Below are 19,612 nucleotides of genomic sequence, written 5' to 3' on the forward strand. Positions count from 1 at the left end.
TACGCACATTCAAAAATAGTCGCCAAAACTGTTGGCACATTTATCCCATTGTGACAATAGCTGGTTGAATCCATCCTAGAAGAAGCTATGAGGCCACTGTCGGATCCAGTCACACACTTCATCGTCCATTGCGAATTGATGTCCAAGAATAGCTTGTTTTAGAGGTCCAAACACATGAAAATCACATGGGGAAAGGTTGGGACTGTACGGTGGATGTTCCAACTGTTTCCCTCAACTGCTGCAATGTCGTCTTCGCCACATTGGCCGTGTGTGGGCGGGCATTATCATGCAGGAGGATAAAGCCATTGGACAACATACCTCAGCGTTTCAACTTGATATTTTGTGTATGGCTCTGTAAAGTGGCTTGACAACACTGGGCATTGATGGTGGTTTCCTGACATTTGCTTTCCAGTTCGAAATGGTGACATGTTTTGTCACATGTGACAATATGCGACAGAAAGCCGTACTCCTCCCCATGATAACATTGCAGATGACTCAATGACAGTGCCATTCGAGTATTGCACTATTCAGCGATCTGTTGGTGGGGAACCCACTGTGCACAGATTTTTCGAAAGTTCAAGTGTCGATGCATTATGGTGTGGGTGGTGCCCATGCTAATACCCAGTAACCAATGGATCTCGTTCGTAGTGATACTGTGGTTGTCCAAGACTAAAGCAAGCATTCATTTCCACAACCATTTCCTGTGTGGTGACACGATGAGCCTGTCCAAGACGAGCATTGTCTTCCAGTGACTTGGCTCCTCAAGGAATCGTTTGCGCCATTCCACAACACTAAAATGACTTGGACTGTACTCACCATACACAGCTTTCATCTGTTGATACATTTCACAGCCTACAACTCCCTCCGCCGCCAAAAATCGAATCACTCCTTTTTGTTCCTGCTTACTCGCTGCGTGTTCGATAGTGGACGATAACTTGTGTGACCTTGATGAAGTGCAAACTGCTTTTATGACCTTATTTGTGAAAATACGTTGTTATATTTACGAGTGCATCACGATACCTCACCACGATGCTGAGAATAGAAGGGCTTGCCACACGAAAACAAGTAAAAACAAATAAAGGCAGGAAATATCGCGACAAACTAAATTACATTTAGATGATAGGTTAACTCCCAACAAAATTTCTCATCAACATTGTTTGGTTACAGATGACAAGCTACCTGTAATAAATGATACACAAGTGGTCCTGAAAAATCATGCACACCAAGTGGTATTAACCCAAAAAAAAGTGAGTACTATTGTTTGAACTAAATATCCACAAATTTTGTAATCATTCAGTAAAAAGTTCACATTACAGATTAAATAAAACGGAAACACACTGATGATGGCACAGTGGTGCTGAAACATGTTTGAGTACTTGGAAAACATGGTGTTTTGCATAACTGGCAGACCTAACATCCCGATGGGAGATATAATACTGCCAGAATAATTTGACAGAGGACTAAAAGATCTTAGTCAAAACAAGACCCCGTGTGTAGACGACATTCTGTCAAAACTACTGATAGCCTTTGGAGAACCATCCAGTACAAAACTATTCCATCTGCTGTGCAAAATGTATGAGACAGGTGGGGAAGATTAAATTCTGCAGAAATGTTGGAACACACGAGACAATACTAAAACTACAACTTTTATAAAGAGACGTTAAGGAAAGATAAGCCTATGTTTATAGCATTTGAAGACTTTGAGAAAGTTTTTTACATTGTTGACTGGAATACACTGATATTCTGAAGCCAGCAGAAGTAAAATAGAGAGTGAAAGTTTATTTAAAAACAGAAACCAGATGGCAGTTATAGGAGCCGAGGGACATGAAAGGGAAGCAGTGGTTCAGAAGGGAGTGAGTCAGAGTTGTAACCTCTCACTGCTGTTATTCAGTCTGTACCTTGAGTAAGCAGTAAAGGAAGCCACAGAAAAATATGAAGTACATATTAAAGTTTGGGGGAGAAAAAGTTAAAACTTTGTGGTTTGCTGATGAGATTTTAATTTTATCAGAGACAGCAAAGGATTTGAACGAGCAGTCGATTGGAATGGGCAGTGTCTTGAAAGAAGAATGAGATGAACACAAAAAGCAAAACAAGGACAATAGAATGTAGTTGAATTAAATCTGAGGGAATTAGATTTAGAAACAAGACACTAAAAGAAGTAAATTAGTTTTGCTATTTGGGCAGCAAAATAACTGATAATAACCGAAGTGGAGAGGATACAAAATGTAGACTAGCAATGGCAAGAAAAGGTTTCTGAAGGAGAGAAATGTGTTACATCATACACAGATTTGAGTTTGGAGAATGACTTTTTCCACCAGAATGTGTGTAAATTATTTATTTATTTATTTATTTTTTTTTTTTTTTTATTTATTTATTTTTTTTTTTTTTTGCCCCGCACAATTGCACAAAATGCAGTCATCAAAGATAATTTTTCTAACTATAAGAAAATTTGTAGAGAAGCAGCAGATAATTTTAATTTTAGTACCACTATTATTTATCATTCAATTGTTTTATCTTCACAGGAGAGATTTATTCATAGCCTAAAGGCCTTGCAATGGGTAGTTGCTTCTCTGGTACACAAGGGAATATTTTTGTAAATTACATTGAGAATCAGTATTTTTTGAGAAATATCAAAAAACACCAAATAAGGTTGTATATTACAAAAGCTACGTCGATGACACCTTGGTTCTGTTTGATGGCTCTCTTGAAGAAGTGAATATGATGTTAACACTGCTCAACAATATGCATCCCAAAAAAAAGATTTGTAATGGAAATAGACAAGGAGAAGAGTGTAAATTTTTTAGACAAACGAATAACATACAGGGACCACAAACACCAGTTTGTCGCCTACTGTAATCTGACAACAACAGACACTGTTATCCACAAAACTTTGTGCCATCCGGAACACACAAAAAGGCCTTCTTTCATTCCATGATAGACTACTCAAGATCATGTGATTGAAAAAGATAAACTAGCAGTAATGTAAGAATTAGCAAAGAACAATGGAAATTATATACTGAAAAACAAAGATGCTGTGACTTACCTAACAAGAAAGTGTTGGTAGATAGACACAAACACATCCGCACATATACAGACACAAGCAGACATATGGTTAGCAAATTACACTCAACTAAACGCAAAGAAAATTGCATAATTGCATCTGAAATCGTACTGAAGAAAGAACATGCAAAACAGAAGTCTAGATGTGCAGTGATACCATGTATAGGGACAACATCAGAGTAGCGAAAATATTCAGGAACACAAGCATTCAGACAAGCTTTAGGACTGATAATCATCTGCAGAAAACCAGTGTACTGCTAATACTTCCTCACCATTGATGCGATCAGTGACAAAATGTGTTGCAGTAACTGTTATAAAGTCGCACGTAGGACAAATGGGACAGAACCACACAGTATCATATAAGGAACACACTTTGCCAGTGAGAACTATGCATCTGCCTTTTTACACATTGAATAATCATATTCCTTGGGACATGGATAGCAGAGGGTAGAGTAGCATGGAGAGCTGCATCAAACCAGTCCTTGGAATGAAGGCTGCCGCATCATCATCATCAGCACCAGCACAGTCATTTCCCCATTCTTTGATAATATTGTATTCAAATTTGATGTCATTCTGAGCAGCAGTTTTTTTTTTATAGCATTTTGTAACGAACTTTAATTATGACCCTGAATGTACAGGGATGGCAGAGTCATAATTGCATGGCACCTGAAATGCATCTTAAATGAGGCTCACGAACTGACTCCACAGATCAGCCTGACCGTCCATTTCTGGGCTAAGAACATCCTTGGAGAGCACACACAGTTGCCTCGTAAGAATACACTGTACGAGATAAGACTGAAAGTAAGCAAAGTAAACAAACCCTTGTGTTTGTGTCGGACGCAGTGCATTCAATATCTGCACAATACGATACTTCCAGGAGAGCCTTACATCTGCTCTCAGTCCGAAGAACTTAAAATGGTAGACTTCACTACTTTGACACTTAAATTTCACTTTTGCAAGATTTCTATGTCACAAACTGTATGCATTACATTTTGATATAGTTAAGTGTTAACCTGTTCTTCGAAGCATTCCATATATAGATTTACCATGACCAGTGATAAAGACTACTCATACCCACACCACTGGTTTGTTCATAATGTTTTCTGTCAAATAGGAAATAAGTAGATGTCAGAATGTGCCTAAAAAGTTCTGCAAAACAACTGTCAATCTTTTCTGCATTTATTTCCAAGGAATCAGAAAGTGGAACTCACATAAAGAGGGAAACATCGAAACTGACCATAATATCCATATCTTGGAACTACAGTTGACTGAGACGGTGTATAAAAATCAGAGTTGCAGATACTGTATTCCCACTTCCCCACATTTACTGAGAATGCAGTTTAGGTATTTTGACAGCTGGTATGTAGGTGCACCAATATTACTATGAGTCTTAGAGAATTCTTCCCTTGTGCACCTTAGGAAGGTCATATAGCTGTGGTGGCACTGCTGCTTGTATTTAAAAACCTTCAATGATGCTACATGGCAAGCATAACTCATTGAGAAGAGTCATCATTTTCCTCTTGATTTTATTCATAGGATCAGCATCTATGTCTGTATGCAATGTCTTCAAAAGATCGAAAATCATCATATTATTGTCCACTCGTGACATTAGGACCATAGCATTGCCCTTGTCAGCTGGCAGAACTGTAGTTTCTTTGTCCTCTCTGAGATTTCTCAGTGCTACTCATTCTCACTTGTACCATTTTGATCTTAGCACTGGCACCTTAGTAGGTGCTCTATGACTTTTGTGGTGAACATCTACGGCTTTCGGTGGGAGAGAAGCTACAATGTGCTCCATGAAGCTGACAGAATGTGCTATTGCTAGCATTTCTAGAGTGGGTGTGAACTTAAGTCATTTAACAAAGGATCTTCACTGTCTCCTTGTCCAGATGTTTGCCAGTGAGTTTAATTAAAGTACGGCTCCCTGCACAGGGCTTTTTATGAGTGATCAAATTTTGCTTCCTGGCATGCAGACGTTTTCAGCTGTACTGATCCTGCTTGTGATCATATCCTATTGTCATCCAATTCCCAAGAATCTGCATAGAGCTTTAGCTGACATGCAAATATGGAAGTGAAGAAGCCGTTTTGAAGTGACCTCTAGCATTCGCCAGGTGTCAAAAATTCTCTCTCGCATTAGAGCCAGGCTCACAAGGCCCATAATATTATTTATCATCACTTGTGTGTGAATATGATATTTGATTTTAGCCAACTTAGTACACCTTGTTAGAAAGGTCAACACACTGAGAAGGTGATAGTTTTTTGGTGGCACTTGTGTACATTGTGGTACATTTGCTCCCTGAAGAGCAAAATTATATTATTCTCGGGTTTTCTCAGTGTGACTGATTAATAGTTTGATGTCATGAAATCTAATAAACAAGGATGTCGGTTTCAATTTAAATAATGCTCAGGGCCTGGCATCCAATTAATTAAAATCTAGTCAGCCATCACAGTCACACTGAGAGAATTTGCATTTCACAGACCATCAGCACAAGCTCTGGGGAGAGGGGAAAAAATTGGAAGGGTGTAGTGGGCGTTGGGAATTAAACTTCGCTGTAAATAGTAGTGTATGACTAACAGTAGTTCTCAGTCTGGCTGGAAACCAGGCACCAAGTCCACACAGCATGTGAAGAATAAATAGCTGGATTGGTCATCAAAATTTGTGCATAAAATGGGAAAAAAAGCCTGGCAGAGCATCCAGGTGCACGCTATTAATCAGTCAGGCTGAGAGAACTGGAGAGATCGCATTTAATGGATTGACTGACAGTGCACTCCCACATTACTGCATCTATCTAGAATTTGTTTTGCAAGTATATGGCTGTAAGCCATATAAGTTAGCTGTAAAATATTATTTCTTTATTACACTCTGTCTCAATGATTTCCAAAACAAAGAGCATCTTACTAGCATGATAATTATAATTAGACCTTTGTGATACATACATATGAAAAACAACTTTTCCTCGTTTTATACATTTTGATTTGTTTCTATAGAAGCAACAATTATTCACCATTGTTATTACTACTAAATAAATGTTTAAAAACAGGAGAAATGTGTGTAACATTAATGTTTCTGTCTTAGTGCAAAATGTAAACAAACAGTATCAAAACAAAGTCGCGTGACATAACAATTTGATATTTGTGACATGCACAGAACACTATGCTCATTTGACATATGTTCTTACCCTACAAGTTTTAGTGACATGGTCTGATACATGCTAGAAAGCTCCACCAACAATTTTGAAGTTTGCAAACAAATTTACAATACATATTGAGTCTGCTTGAATTCAAAGTTGCAATATTTCATTGCTGCAACTGTTATTTATACAAATTCAATTCAGCAGGTTGTATTCTATAAATATTTTCTGGAATACTTTTGTATTCAGTAATGAAGTAATATTCCACCGGGGAGGTTACATATTTTTATTTACAATATGATAAATTTTTTGAAATATAACTTATCAAATACATTTTTAACAATTCTATAAAATACACATGCAATTGCATTATTTTAATCAATACACGATTTTCTGCTTTGAATAAAATATTTCTCAATACTGGCACACAGTTTTAAAACTTTTTATAAAAACAGTTTTTAAAAAAATTTGTCATGCATACAGAATTACAACAATTCATCTCCATCACTGGAATTAAAAAATTTAAAAATCTTCTTGCTGAGCTCAGGTCCTATTCTTTGTACAGTTGCCAGTGGCCCTGCTGCACGTCGCACCTAGTCGACAGAAAACAAGAATAAAGAAACAAAGGTCCAAATATAGATCAGGAAGATGGCTGCTAAGACTATAGATTTCAAGAAAATGTGTTCTTTTCCTCTATTTTCAGCAATGCTGAAATGTTTATCTGATTACCTTGCAGAACCTTTGAATTACTGATTAGTAAGCTTATTTATTTGCACAAATGATACTGGCAGAGTGCACCATCACTTCCTAAATATGGCTGAAAGCAGCATATTTTAGTGTAATTTTTAATGCCATGCGTTACTGTTTCTACACTTCTCAACCAATTTACAAATAGTGTCAGTGATGTGATATTACTGGTTGTGAAATAAAACACCAAAGCAGGTTTTTAATATCTTCATGCAAAAATGGTTATATCTGCAACTGCCTTAAGGTACTATTTCATTAACCAGTTTTAGCACAAATGCACTGTTCCTGAGTGACATTAAGATACCAATAAAAATTTGCACAGACACCATCTGAAACTGAATTTATTTATTTTCTCTCAACACTTGTAATTAATGGAATAGCAAATACACTATTTTGAAATTAAAGATCAGTAATCACAGCTGTGACGCATAAACTGTGTGTGTGGAAAAAGCAACGGATAATGCTGCAGAACATCAAGAAAATGGGACAAAATATCAGAGTAATGAATATAAACGGACTACAAAAAGGGAGCGAAGATGGTCTAATGGGAGAGAATATTAGTGGATAGAACAAGTCTTCACAATACACCTCAATTCATCAAATGTCTCTGGACCATCATCCCATCAATTTGGACAGCAATTTAATGATAGCAATAGACAGCTAGTATTAACTATGGGCCACATCTACAGCAGCTGTTCATGACGTGTAGGAAGTCACAGACGAGCTTAGAAAAAATGCATTACTCCAAAGGACAGGTAATGCAATTGTCAAAAATGAGGTGAGTTTCATTTCAGTGGTAGGTGGTTAACTGTCGTGTCAAGGAGAGCTTCACTGAGGCTTGATGCTAATTGATATCTACATCTACATACATACTGTACAAAGCATCATGAAATATATGGAAGATGGTAATTCCCATATCACCACCCACGGGGGTTTCTTCTCATTCCATTCACATACGGAGCATACGAAGAGTGACTGCCTGAACATATGTGTGTACACTGTAATTAATATCATCTTGTTTTCATGGTCCCTATTCCTAGGAAAATGATACATAGGGGGCTGTATTATGTTCCTAGGTTCCTCACTTGATTATGGTTCTAAGAAGTTTGTAAGTAAAATTTATGAAGGATAGCTGGTGTCTTCTTAAAGCTTCTGCCAGAACAGTTTTTCACTACATCTCTTATGCACTCCTATGAGTCAAACAAAAGTGTCACCACTCTTGCTGCCCTTCTTTGCATACGTTCAATACTGCTTGTTAGCCCGTACGTGATCATTGCAATTCTTATTCGCACTAACTGTTACTCCCAGTCATTTGTAAGAGTTGACTGATTTCTGTAGTTTGTGAAGTGCACAACTTCATATTTCTGAATATTTAAAGTAAATATCTAATCTTCGTTCAATTTTTATTACGAGCTACCTGAATATTTGCGAAGGCTTTTTTTTTCCCTGACTATACTTTACAGACAACTGAATCTTCAGCAAAAAGTCTGACGTTACTGTCAGTCATATCATTAATATATCACATAAACAGCAAAGGCCACAACCAACTTCCCTGGGGCACTGCTGAAATAACTTCCACATCTGTCGATGAGGCCCGTTCAGGTTGTTATTCTGTATCCTCCCTACCAAGTAACTGTCAATCCAGTCACAAAGTGTGTATGATACCTCATGTGATCAAACTTTTCTGAATAAGTGTTAGTATGGTAATGAGACAAATGCTTTTTGAAAGGCAGGAAATATTGAATCTACCTGGTTGCCTTGACTGATGGCTTTCAGCAAATCAGATGAGAAAAGTTCGAGTTGGGTTTTGCATCATGTGTTTGCAGAATCCCTGCAAACCAGGCTGACTGTTTGAGATTTTTCCTTACATCTGGGCTCAGAATGTGTTGTAAGATTCTAGAACATAAGGAAGTCAGAGATACTGGGTCACTTCTGTTACCCTTCTTACAGACCAATGTGACCTGTGTTTCTTCCAAGTACAAGCTTTTGTTCAAGGGAACTACAGTATGTAATAGATAAAAGCCGACCTAACTTCAACACAAATTCTTATAGAATCTGTTGGGGATTCCATGGACTCTAGGGCCTTGTTTAATTTCAGCAATTTTAGCTGTTTCTCAATGCTGCTGACACTATATTTATATCATTCACCTTCATGGAGGTGAGAGAATTAAGCTGGATTAGTATATCTGCCCTATCAACCAAATAAGCTCTCTTACCTTGTAATGAATATATACATTTTCCTTATCTGCAGCTTTCATGTCAATTGGCATGTAATTATAGATTCATGTTGTAAAATGAGACAAAGCTCAAAGCAAAAATCCCTTTGTTTTTATTTATTGTTAAGAATTAAAAAAATTGTAAGATCACATGAATAATGATTACAAACCTTTATATCTTGCAGTAGCAGCAGCCCCTCTTTTTCACTTTTGCAGCACTTGTAGGCCTGCATGCAAAAATGAAAATAAATTAAAGTTTCGAAAAACACAAGAGATATGTAGTCTAGTTGAGGTCAATTTATGCAAGTAACCATAGTGAACTGTGCTTGCACTGAGGTTCCGGAACTTTACTTAATAGTGCAGTGAATGCACCCTCTATACCTAGTGGATGTGACATCAGGCAAGGGGTATGGGAAGGGTGCTCTGTTGTTTGTGACCATGGGGTAATTTCTGTATAAAGTGGTATTAGACAATGTGTCACTACATCACTTTTTATTAGCATGAAGAAAGAATTGCTCCAGTGTGCGTGTATGTGTGCACTGCATGGCGAGTGACATTTCATAAAATATTACAACAAAACTAATGCATGGTTAAAAGTCTACACAGATGCACATATATACAGGTATGTCTGTAATAACTATTACTTTCTGGTTAAAAGTTAAAGTACTGTGTCAATATTATTATAAAATTTTTAGTTAACTACATTACACATGATTGCTGTACGTAACTGCATGAAGTGCCACCAAATGTTGGTTACAAGGGTAGCTGAAAACTTACTACACCTTGTAGATATTCTTGCAATGTTTGTTTTTTCCTTTTTCTTCTGTAATTTATTTTCCTGCAACTGTTCCACGTTAAATTTTTGATCGCAAGGACACACTAAAAATATTGTAACTTGGGACATTCCACACAAAATCATCCAGCCAAAAGCAGATATAAAACCCAAAGTTTTTGGTTGTTGTTGTTTTCAGTCCAGAGACTGGTTTGATGCAGCTCTCCATGTTACTCTGTCCCGTGCAAGCTTTTTCATCTCCAAGTACCTGCTGCAACCCACATCCTTCTGAATCTGCTTAGCGTATTCGTCTCTTGGTCTCCCTCTATGATTTTTACCCTCCATGCTGCCCTCCAATACTAAATTGGTGATCCCTTGATGCCTCAGAACATGTCCTACCAATCGATCCCTTTTTCTGGTCAAGTTGTGCCACAAATTCCTCTTCTCCCCAATTCTATTCAGTGCCTCCTCATTAGTTATGTGATCTACCCATCTAATCTTCAGCATTCTTCTGTAGCACCACATTTTGAAATCTTCTTCTATTCTCTTCTTGGCTAAACTATTTACCATCCATGTTTCACTTCCATCCAGGGCTACACACCATACAAATACTTTCAGAAGAGACTTCCTGACACTTAAATCTGCACTCGATGTTAACAAATTTCTCTTCTTCAGAAACTCTTTCCTTGCCATTTCCAGTCTACATTTTATATCCTCTCTACCTCGACCATCATCAGTTATTTTGCTCCCCAAATAGCAAAACTCATCTTCTACTATAAGTGTCTCATTTCCTAATTTAATTTTCACACTATCACCTGATTTAATTCGACTGCATTCAGTTATCCTCATTTTGCTTTTGTTGATGTTCATTTTATATCCTCCTTTCAAGACACTGTCCATTCTGTTCAACTGCTACTCCAGGTCCTTTGCTGTCTCTGACAGAATTACAATATCATCGGCAAACCTCAGAGTTTTCTTATTTCTCCATGGATTTTAATTCCTACTCCAAATTTTTCTTTTGTTTCCTTTACTGTTTGCTCAAAATGTAAATTGATTAACATCGGAGAGAGGCTACAACCCTGTCTCACTCCCTTCCCAACCACTGCTTCCCTTTCATGCCCCTGGACTGTTATGACTGCCATCTGGTTTCTGTACAAATTGTAAATAGCCATTCGCTCCCTGTATTTGACCCCTGCCACCTTCAGAATTTGAAAGAGAGTATTCCAGGCAACACTGTCAAAAGCTTTCTCTAAGTCTACAAATGCTAGAAATGTAGGTTTACCCTTCCTTAATCTACCTTCTAAGATAAGTCGTAGGGTCAGTATTGCTTCATGTGTTCCAACATTTCTATGGAATCCAAACTGATCTTCCCCTAGGTCAGCTTCTACCAGTTTTTCCATTCGTCTGTAAACAATTCGTGTTAGTATTTTGCAGCCGTGACTTTTTAAACTGATAGTTTGGTAATTTTCACACCTGTCAGCTCCTGATTTCTTTGAGATTGGAATTATTATATTCTTCTTGAAGTCTGAAGGTATTTCGCTTGTCTCATACATCTTGCTCACCAGATGGAAGAGTTATGTCATGGCTGGCTCTCCCAAGGCTATCATTAGCTCTAATGTCTTTCAGTGCTCTGTCAAACTCTTCACGTGATATTGTATCTCCCATTTCATTTTCATCTATGTCCTCTTCCATTTCCATAACATTGCCCTCAAGTACATAGCCCTTGTATAAACCCCCTATACGTTCTTTGCTTACAACTGGTTTTCCATCTGAGATCTTGATATTCATACAAGTGGTTCTCTTTTCTCCAAAGGTCGCTTTGATTTTCCTGTAGGCATCCTTACATTTGTCCTCAAGCCATCCCTGCTTAGCCATTTTGCACTTGCTATCAATCTCATTTTTGAGACGTTTGTACTGCTTTTTGCCTGTTTCATTTACTGCATTTTTATATTTTCCTCTTTTCATCAATTAAATTCAATATCTCTACCACTAGGATTTCTACTAGCCCTTGTCTTTTTACCAACTTCATCCTCTGCTGCCTTCACTATTTCATCTCTCAAAGATACCCATTCTTCTCGCACTGTATTCCTTTTCCCTGTTTTTGTCAATTGTTCCCCAATGCTCTCTCTGAAACTCTCTATAACCTCTGGTTCTTTCAGTTTATCCAGATCTCATCTCCTTAAATTTCCACCTTTTTGCCATTTCTTCAGTTCATAACCAACAGATCGTTGTTAGAGTCCACATGTGGCCCTGGAAATGTCTTACAATTTAAAACCTGGTTCCTCAATCTCTGTCTTACCATTATGAAATCTATCTGAAACCTTCCAGTGCCTCCAGGCCTCCTCCACGTAGATAACCTCCTTTCATGATTCTTAAACCAAGTGTTAGCTATGATTAAGTTATGCTCCATGTAAAATTCTACCAGGCGGCTTCCTCTTTCATTCCTTACTCCCATACCATATTCACCTACTACTTTTCTTTCTCTTCCTTTTCCTACTATCGAATTCCAGTCTCCCATGACTATTAAATTTTCGTCTCCCTTCAATATCTGAATAATTTCTTTTATCTCATCATACATTTCTTCAGTCTCTTCATCATCTGCAGAGCTAGTTGGCATATAAACTTATACTACTGTGGTAGGCATGGGCTTCATGTCTATCATGGCTAGAATAATGCATTCACTATGCTGTTCGTAGTAAAATCTGTAAAGGAGTGGAATCTGGCAAAACTGAAGAATGAAGATGTTGTGCCCTTTACAAACAGTGTGGAAGAAAACTTGGAATGGTGAGATCGAGTTTGAAGGCATCAGAAAAATGGGTTGCCATCAGAGATGCAGTTCTCAAAACTTTTGAGAAAGAAGTTTGAAAAGTGGAAAAAAGGAGAACTAAAAAGGCATATGTTATACAGAATGTATTAGATAAAATGTCTGAGCAGAGAAAATCGAAAAATGACTCTTCATTAGAAGGAAAACGACAATATAGGAAACCGGTCAATGAACTGAGGTGGTCTACTGAAAAAGCAAGACAAGAGTGGATGAAAAAGCACAATGAGGAAATACAAAATTAGAAAGGTAAGAAAAACAGATGCAATGTACAATGTTGCAGAGGGTACAACAATCAAAGAACTACAAAAAATTAGCAAGCAAGAAAGCTGAACAAGCAGGGAAAAATAGCAATGAATACTGACGAAAACAAGATGTATGGAAGGCATACATATAAGATCTATATGATTCAACAGCTGATCATGAAAGTTTAATCTCAGAGGATGAACAAGAACGTGGCAAAAATCACTGGGGCCCAATAATACAAAAATGGGAGGTGAAGAAAGCAATCAATAATCTTGAAGAAAGGAAAGTGATGGCTATGATCAAATACAATCTGAGGTACTGAAGGCCTTAGAGAATGATGCTATAACTAGAATTACGAATCTGATCAATATAATATATGACACAGGTATCTGGCCTGAATATCTTAAGACCAAAGTAGTTCCCTTATCAAAGAAATGCAATGCCAATCAATGGAAAGATTAAAGGACAATTACTTTAATATTCCTGTCACGAAGGCTGTGCCCAGGATAGTGCTGAGAAGAACAGAAAGGAAAATAGAGGAGAAGACAGGAGTAGGTCAGTTTGGATTTAGAAAAGGAAGAGGAACCTGAGATGCACTTACATGTCTGGGGATGATGGCAGAAAAATTTTTGGAAGTGAACAGAGAAACATTTGTCATTTTGTCAACTGGGAAAAAGCATCTGACACAACTGATTGGTATATGGCGCTGAAGATTCTGGAAGATACTGCGTAGATTGAAAGGACAGAAGGTTGCTAAAGGAACTCTGTATGTGACAGAAAGTGGTAGTTTGAGTAGTGGAAGATGAAACTGAAGAGGTGGGTATTGAAGGGGGTGTGAGGCAGGGTTGCTGTATGTCACCAGCAATTTTCAATACATTTGATGAAAAGCTAATCATTAAGGCTTTGGAAAAATAACAAGGACTTTAATGGGAGGAGAAGGAACAAAAACCAACAAGTAAGCTGATGATATAACTGTGCTAGCAGAAATGGAGAAAGAGCTCCAGGTAATGATGGAAAGTGTTTTAAGTGCAGTTAAAGAGTTTGGAATGAAACTGAATATTGGCAAGACCAAAGTGATATGGTACTAGATGGAATGGGTCAATCCATACAGTGGTCCAAGAAAAAAATAATAGGTTGTTTGACCATTTCAGAAAAAAATTATATTTGCTGGGTGAATTCCCCAATGTTCAGTAGTCAAAAATATTTTTTAAAAAATTTATTGTTTATTATTTTGAAATGGCGGCCATATTTGTTCCAGGCCGCATGCGTTTTTTCGTATTTGCAAGTATCTACATTTTTTACAATTATTCAGTAGTGGATTGTCCTAAGCCTTTCAGATAAAATGCATTTAGTTCAACACACACTAGGCTATAAATTAACATCATTATCACTTAGCTGAATGTATTCTTTAACATATTTTTAATAGTTCAAAGTTATCAGACACAAATTAAAAAACTCAATTTTTGAACAGTAATTTTCCAAACAAAGATTAATTTCTCTGATTTAATATTTTTTCCTTCTATTACACTATATAGTACAGTAACTTTTTATAGAGTATCAATAGTCAGTATCTTACACTAAAAAAACACACTATTTTAAAAAAAACTGATTTTTTAAAAATTTTCCTTTTTGTGGCCTGCAATATCTTTGTTGAGGGACCAGATAAAAATCTGAAAATTTCACAATTAATAGACCTTTATGATATCAAACTTCAGTACAAATTTCAACTTTGAGATTCAATAGAGTCATGGTATGAAATACTTATTTTTGTGATAATGGATAGACAGGAGGATATTTTATGTTTTTGATCCTTGATGTGTAATGAACAGGCATAAAGCATGTTCATTCTCTACCATGAAAAAGGTATACAGATAAACAGTATGTATTCATTGATAAGTTGTGTTACAAGCAAGGCAGGACTTACGAGGAGTCTGCTAAAATACTGCATATGATCAGGCATTGAGAAGTACATTGATGGTGTGGTGTGTTTTTAAGACATGGGTTTTACAAGGAAGCTGAAAAGCTTCTGTCCTCCTTGGAATCTGCTGTTAATAACAACATTGCACTTACTCTATTGCTGTGTAGGTCCACACAGTTTAAGGTGCAATAGCTCTCAGTAGTTGGTGTTTTAACAACCACGATGCAGTATGCAGTATCTTCAAATATTCTGGTTAGTAACTCATCACAAGGAAATGAGCAGACAATTATTTGAGATAGAAAAGCATCATAATGTCGCTGTTTCAGCAAGACAGTGCAATCTGTCACACTGCCATCAACAAATTTATTTGTGTTTTATGTGAGATGAGTTTCGCTGCCATCTCAGTTACAAAAGTTGTGCATTTCCATCCTGTGATTTAATGCCTTGTGGTACATTAAAATGTAGTTTTACAAGAATAAAACTCTCACTGATTTGATCCTAATTAGGTGATTGAATGCAGCTGTCAGAATAGATAGCCAAGTTTGTGAGAGAGTGCTGGATAGAAAGACTTACAAAGAGCTATAATAAATGGAGTTACATCGAAGATATTGTTTTCCATTCTTAAATCTTATGTGTCCGCTCCTCGTGGTCTCGCGGTAGCGTTCTCGCTTCCCGAGCACGGGGTCCCGGGTTCGATTCCCGGCGGGGTCAGGGATTTTTCCTGCCTCGAGATGACTGGGTGTTGTGTTGTCTTCATCATCATTATTCATCCCCATTACGGTCGGAGGAAGGCAACGGCAAACCACCTCCATCACGACCTTGCCTAGTAAGGCGGTGCGGGTCTCCCGCATCGTTCCCCTACGCTCTGTAAAGAAGCATGGGACTTCGTCTCGTCAAATCTTATGTACCGAAGAGAAATGTGTTATGTCTTGTGTTCCTGTTCAAATTACATTAATCTCAAACACTATTAGAAGTGGCGTACTTTCTGAAACACACATTTCAATTGAAGAAAAACCTAATAATTGAAATAAAGAGAAAAGATAAAAGTGAAAAGAAAGAGTGTGGGGGAAATCATACATAATAGAGGGGCAGTAACAAAGGAAAGAAATACCATGGGGCAGAACATTACATAAATAATGAACAAACAAGGTGAAATAAATTATGGCAGATATGTGGAGGAGAAAAGGAGGTAATAAGAGCATCAGGAATATTTAGCAAGCTTTAGGTGATGGGACCAATCATCTGCAGTAGTTTATGTTTCTGTGTGTTAGACTCTGAAGTGGTGTTGCCACACGGCAAAATCCAAGCTACACAATTGGTGATGTCTATTGTGCTATAAAGCACATTGGGTGACAGGGAATTGGGCGATGCCAGAGTGTTAACATAATGGTAATGCTGTCCACTTAACAGATTAAAGTGGCAGCAGGAGAAAATACAAATAAAAGCTGTGGAAGTGTTTAAGCTTTCAGAGCCAGTGGCTCCTTTTTCTGGAAACTTTAGAAGCCTCTGACACATTTTGCTGTTGACAGATGCTTGCATGAGCACTGTGTGTTGTTGTATATGGCACATTTCCTTTGCAATTTAAATTATTTTTGTTTTTTTCTCTCGTTTATGTTTTATTGTTGAAGTATTATTCTGCAGTAGCTGGATATAGTAATATTCTTTGTTAGAGTATCGGTTCTTACCAGTCAAAATTACAAAAATTTAACAGAGAACTAAAACAATGAAAAATTCCCAGAATTCTAAAAAAACTCCCAGGTTTTTCCCAGTTTTCTCCCAGATGAAAAATTCCTGGGTTTTTCCCAAATTTCCAGATTGTCCCGGGTCGTATACGCCCTGAGATAGAACATTATCTGAGACATCAAGGGATCACCAATTTAGTACTGGAGGGAAGTAGGCAGGTTGCAGTAGTTATTCAGAGATGAAGAGGCTTGCACAGGATAGAGTAGCATGGAGAGCTGCATCAAACCAGCCTTTGGGCTGAAGACCACAACAGTAACAACATGGATCCTTCGCTACACCTTCATTCACTTTATTCTTACTTTGATATCTTTTGAATACACTAATAAATGAACAAAAAACTTTAAATGACACACTTGAGTGTTGTTTTGCTGCTACTGGTATTGCTCTCACTTGCAAGCAGAAATTTACTAATGGCCTGTAGAAACACTGAGCGTTTTATGTGACAGCAGGTGAATTTAATTTCACGCTGTGCAGAAATGTGTGTTGAACATAGTCTTTTAACAGCATTTTCTGTAGGTACTGTAAGAGGTGTCAAAGAAGAGACTTCTTGCATCAATTTGTCTCAGCCTGTATGCCATGAAACACTAAAAAATTGCTGAAACCTGGAACTATTAACAGAGATACGTCAAAATTTTGAGTTCCATATATGCAACCAGTAGCTCTTTTAACCACAAACATAAAATACTTTATCATTTTATTATAATGAACTGTATCAAAATTACATGTTTTCAGCAATATTATGAAAAGGATAGATTGCTACTCACCATATAGTGGAGATGTTGAGTCACACGTGGCACAACAAAAATGCTGCTAAACAAGTAAGCTTTCAGCTATCAGTTGTCCTTTTTAAATTTTATTGGCTAGTCTAGATTTCAGCTAGAAACTAGCCATTCTCAATGCACTATCATTTTTGATCAATGCATGTAATGCCTGTTGGTTGGGCTTCATCCACAGTTCATTGAATACTTGAATTGAGTATTCAATGAAGTGTGGATGAAGTCCGCCCAACATGCATTACATGCATTGATAAAAAAAGATAGTGCATTGAGAATGGCTAGTTTGTAGCTGAAATCTAGATATGCCAATAAAATTTAAAAAGGATGACTGACAGCTGAAATCTATTATTTACAAGTCAATATAACAGTCGCTGCGTGTAACAGCCTTCTGAATGCAAGGTAACCCGAAGTAAGCTTTCGGCCAAAACGCCTTCTTCTGAATTAGAAGACACACACACACACACACACACACACACACACACACACGACCACTGTCTCTGGCTGCTGAGGCAGTCATGCCTGTCTGGGACTCAACATCTTCGCTATATAGTGGGTAACAATGTATCCTTTTCATAATACTGTAATTTTTCTATCCTGGATTATCCATTACATGTTTCTGAGGAACATTTAATGCACCAGTGCCTTGAAGCACCATATTTTTGTATCATGCAAGCTATAATACCAAAACCAGCAAAAATATGGTACAGCTAGTGTTATATGTGAGCAAACTATGAGGGAAATGTGTCAAGTGTTGTAGCAGTTTGAAGATCATAACTAATTTCAAACACTGATAAGTGTGCGTCAACAATGGGGCAAGTTTGCAAACTGAGATTGTTATTTGAACAAATCCACAGTTTAAAATAAGGATACATTAATTGCACTCTCTTGTTTTATAAGCACAGGATGTGTCTTTAGAGTAAACATGACTATATAGGTAGAGGGATAGCCATGACACAATTAGGCACAAGAGTCAATGAAATACGAACAACATTAACATGGTGAAATAGATTGTACAAACTATAATAGAACACCAAGAGCTCTCTCAATAAATATTCGCTGATTCCACCTGTGACAATTATTATAGACAACTTCAATCCAAACAAACTACAGGTTTACTACGCAAACTGTCACCTCAGACAGTGAAGAAAGAATTGCCCTAGGAATTCACAATAGCCTATCACAATTTAATCATTTGGTGTAGTTTTTCTGTTCTTGGTTAAGTTTTAAGAAAAATGATACAGCAGTAGAGCATGCTATTAACTGGAACACTGCAAGATACACATTTTCTGTTTACCTCTAGAAGGGCACGTGGTGAAGGGTAAACAGCGGAAATAGCTTCGGCTGTGGCTAAGCTCGCCAGTGGGAACTGGCATAGCTGCTGCCGCCACAGCTGCAGCATCCCATTGCCGTGTTTGTCCACCTTCACACAGTCGTTAGAGTCACCTGCTGCAAACCAGTCTGTCTCTTCCATCTGTTCCTCCTGCTTTTCCAATCTACATAAACACATTAAGAGTATATATGCAAACAGACAGGTGAAAATGTAAAAGAATTTAAGCATAGAAAAACACTTATTTACCACTTGTTTCACCAATTATTTATTTTTTCAACCTAGGTTTTAGGTTATTAGTCTGATGTCTAGCAGGGCTAATAAAGAACACCAATAAGGAAAGGACAGAGTGCTATCCACCACATACAGAAGGCACTGAGTCATACAATGAAAAAGAATGCTTGAAAGATTTCACCTTCCATATAAGTTGTTTTTATTATATTATTTTTATGAGAATGCGCGTGAGTTTTCTACTTCTGAAAAAGGCCCCTATCTGAAAGCTGAAATATTTTTAACATTCTTTTCATTGTGCCTACATGCGACTAAACGCCTCTTTTATGACGTGAAAAGCAGTCTACAATTGGTACAAACATAAACATGTTTTATCCATTATGAGCTGTCAGAACACCATGATTGTATAATTAAAATGAACAAAATAAACCATAACCATGATAATTCCAGTGCTTTTTATCATAGCTGAAATAATACTTGGCCACACCAACAGACAAATGTGAAACAGAAGTATAAATATTACATTATTTCTGCAGGTAAATATTGCCATTAAGAATGAATGTAGAGCACCAATATCATGTTACTGGTCTCCTAAATAATTTATCAAATAATGAATGCTTACAA

General features: G+C 37.3%; 1 protein-coding gene across 5 annotated transcripts in view; it reads right to left on the minus strand.

Moving 5' to 3' along the window:
* Positions 1 to 5,906: 5,906 nt before the first annotated feature.
* LOC126418572 (crossover junction endonuclease EME1) overlaps positions 5,907 to 19,612 on the minus strand; it is a 66,794-nt gene continuing 53,088 nt past the window's right edge. For all 5 annotated transcript variants that reach the window (XM_050085415.1, XM_050085399.1, XM_050085425.1 and 2 more), the window contains exons 9-11: positions 18,725 to 18,923; positions 9,325 to 9,381; positions 5,907 to 6,784 (exon numbers count right to left, since the gene is read on the minus strand). In XM_050085415.1, coding sequence (XP_049941372.1) covers positions 6,677 to 6,784; positions 9,325 to 9,381; positions 18,725 to 18,923 — 364 coding nt within the window. In that variant the 3' untranslated portion in view covers positions 5,907 to 6,676. The remainder of the gene's footprint in view (positions 6,785 to 9,324; positions 9,382 to 18,724; positions 18,924 to 19,612) is intronic.

Source organism: Schistocerca serialis, chromosome 1 (genome assembly GCF_023864345.2).
Source record: "Schistocerca serialis cubense isolate TAMUIC-IGC-003099 chromosome 1, iqSchSeri2.2, whole genome shotgun sequence".
NCBI lineage: Eukaryota > Metazoa > Arthropoda > Insecta > Orthoptera > Acrididae > Schistocerca > Schistocerca serialis.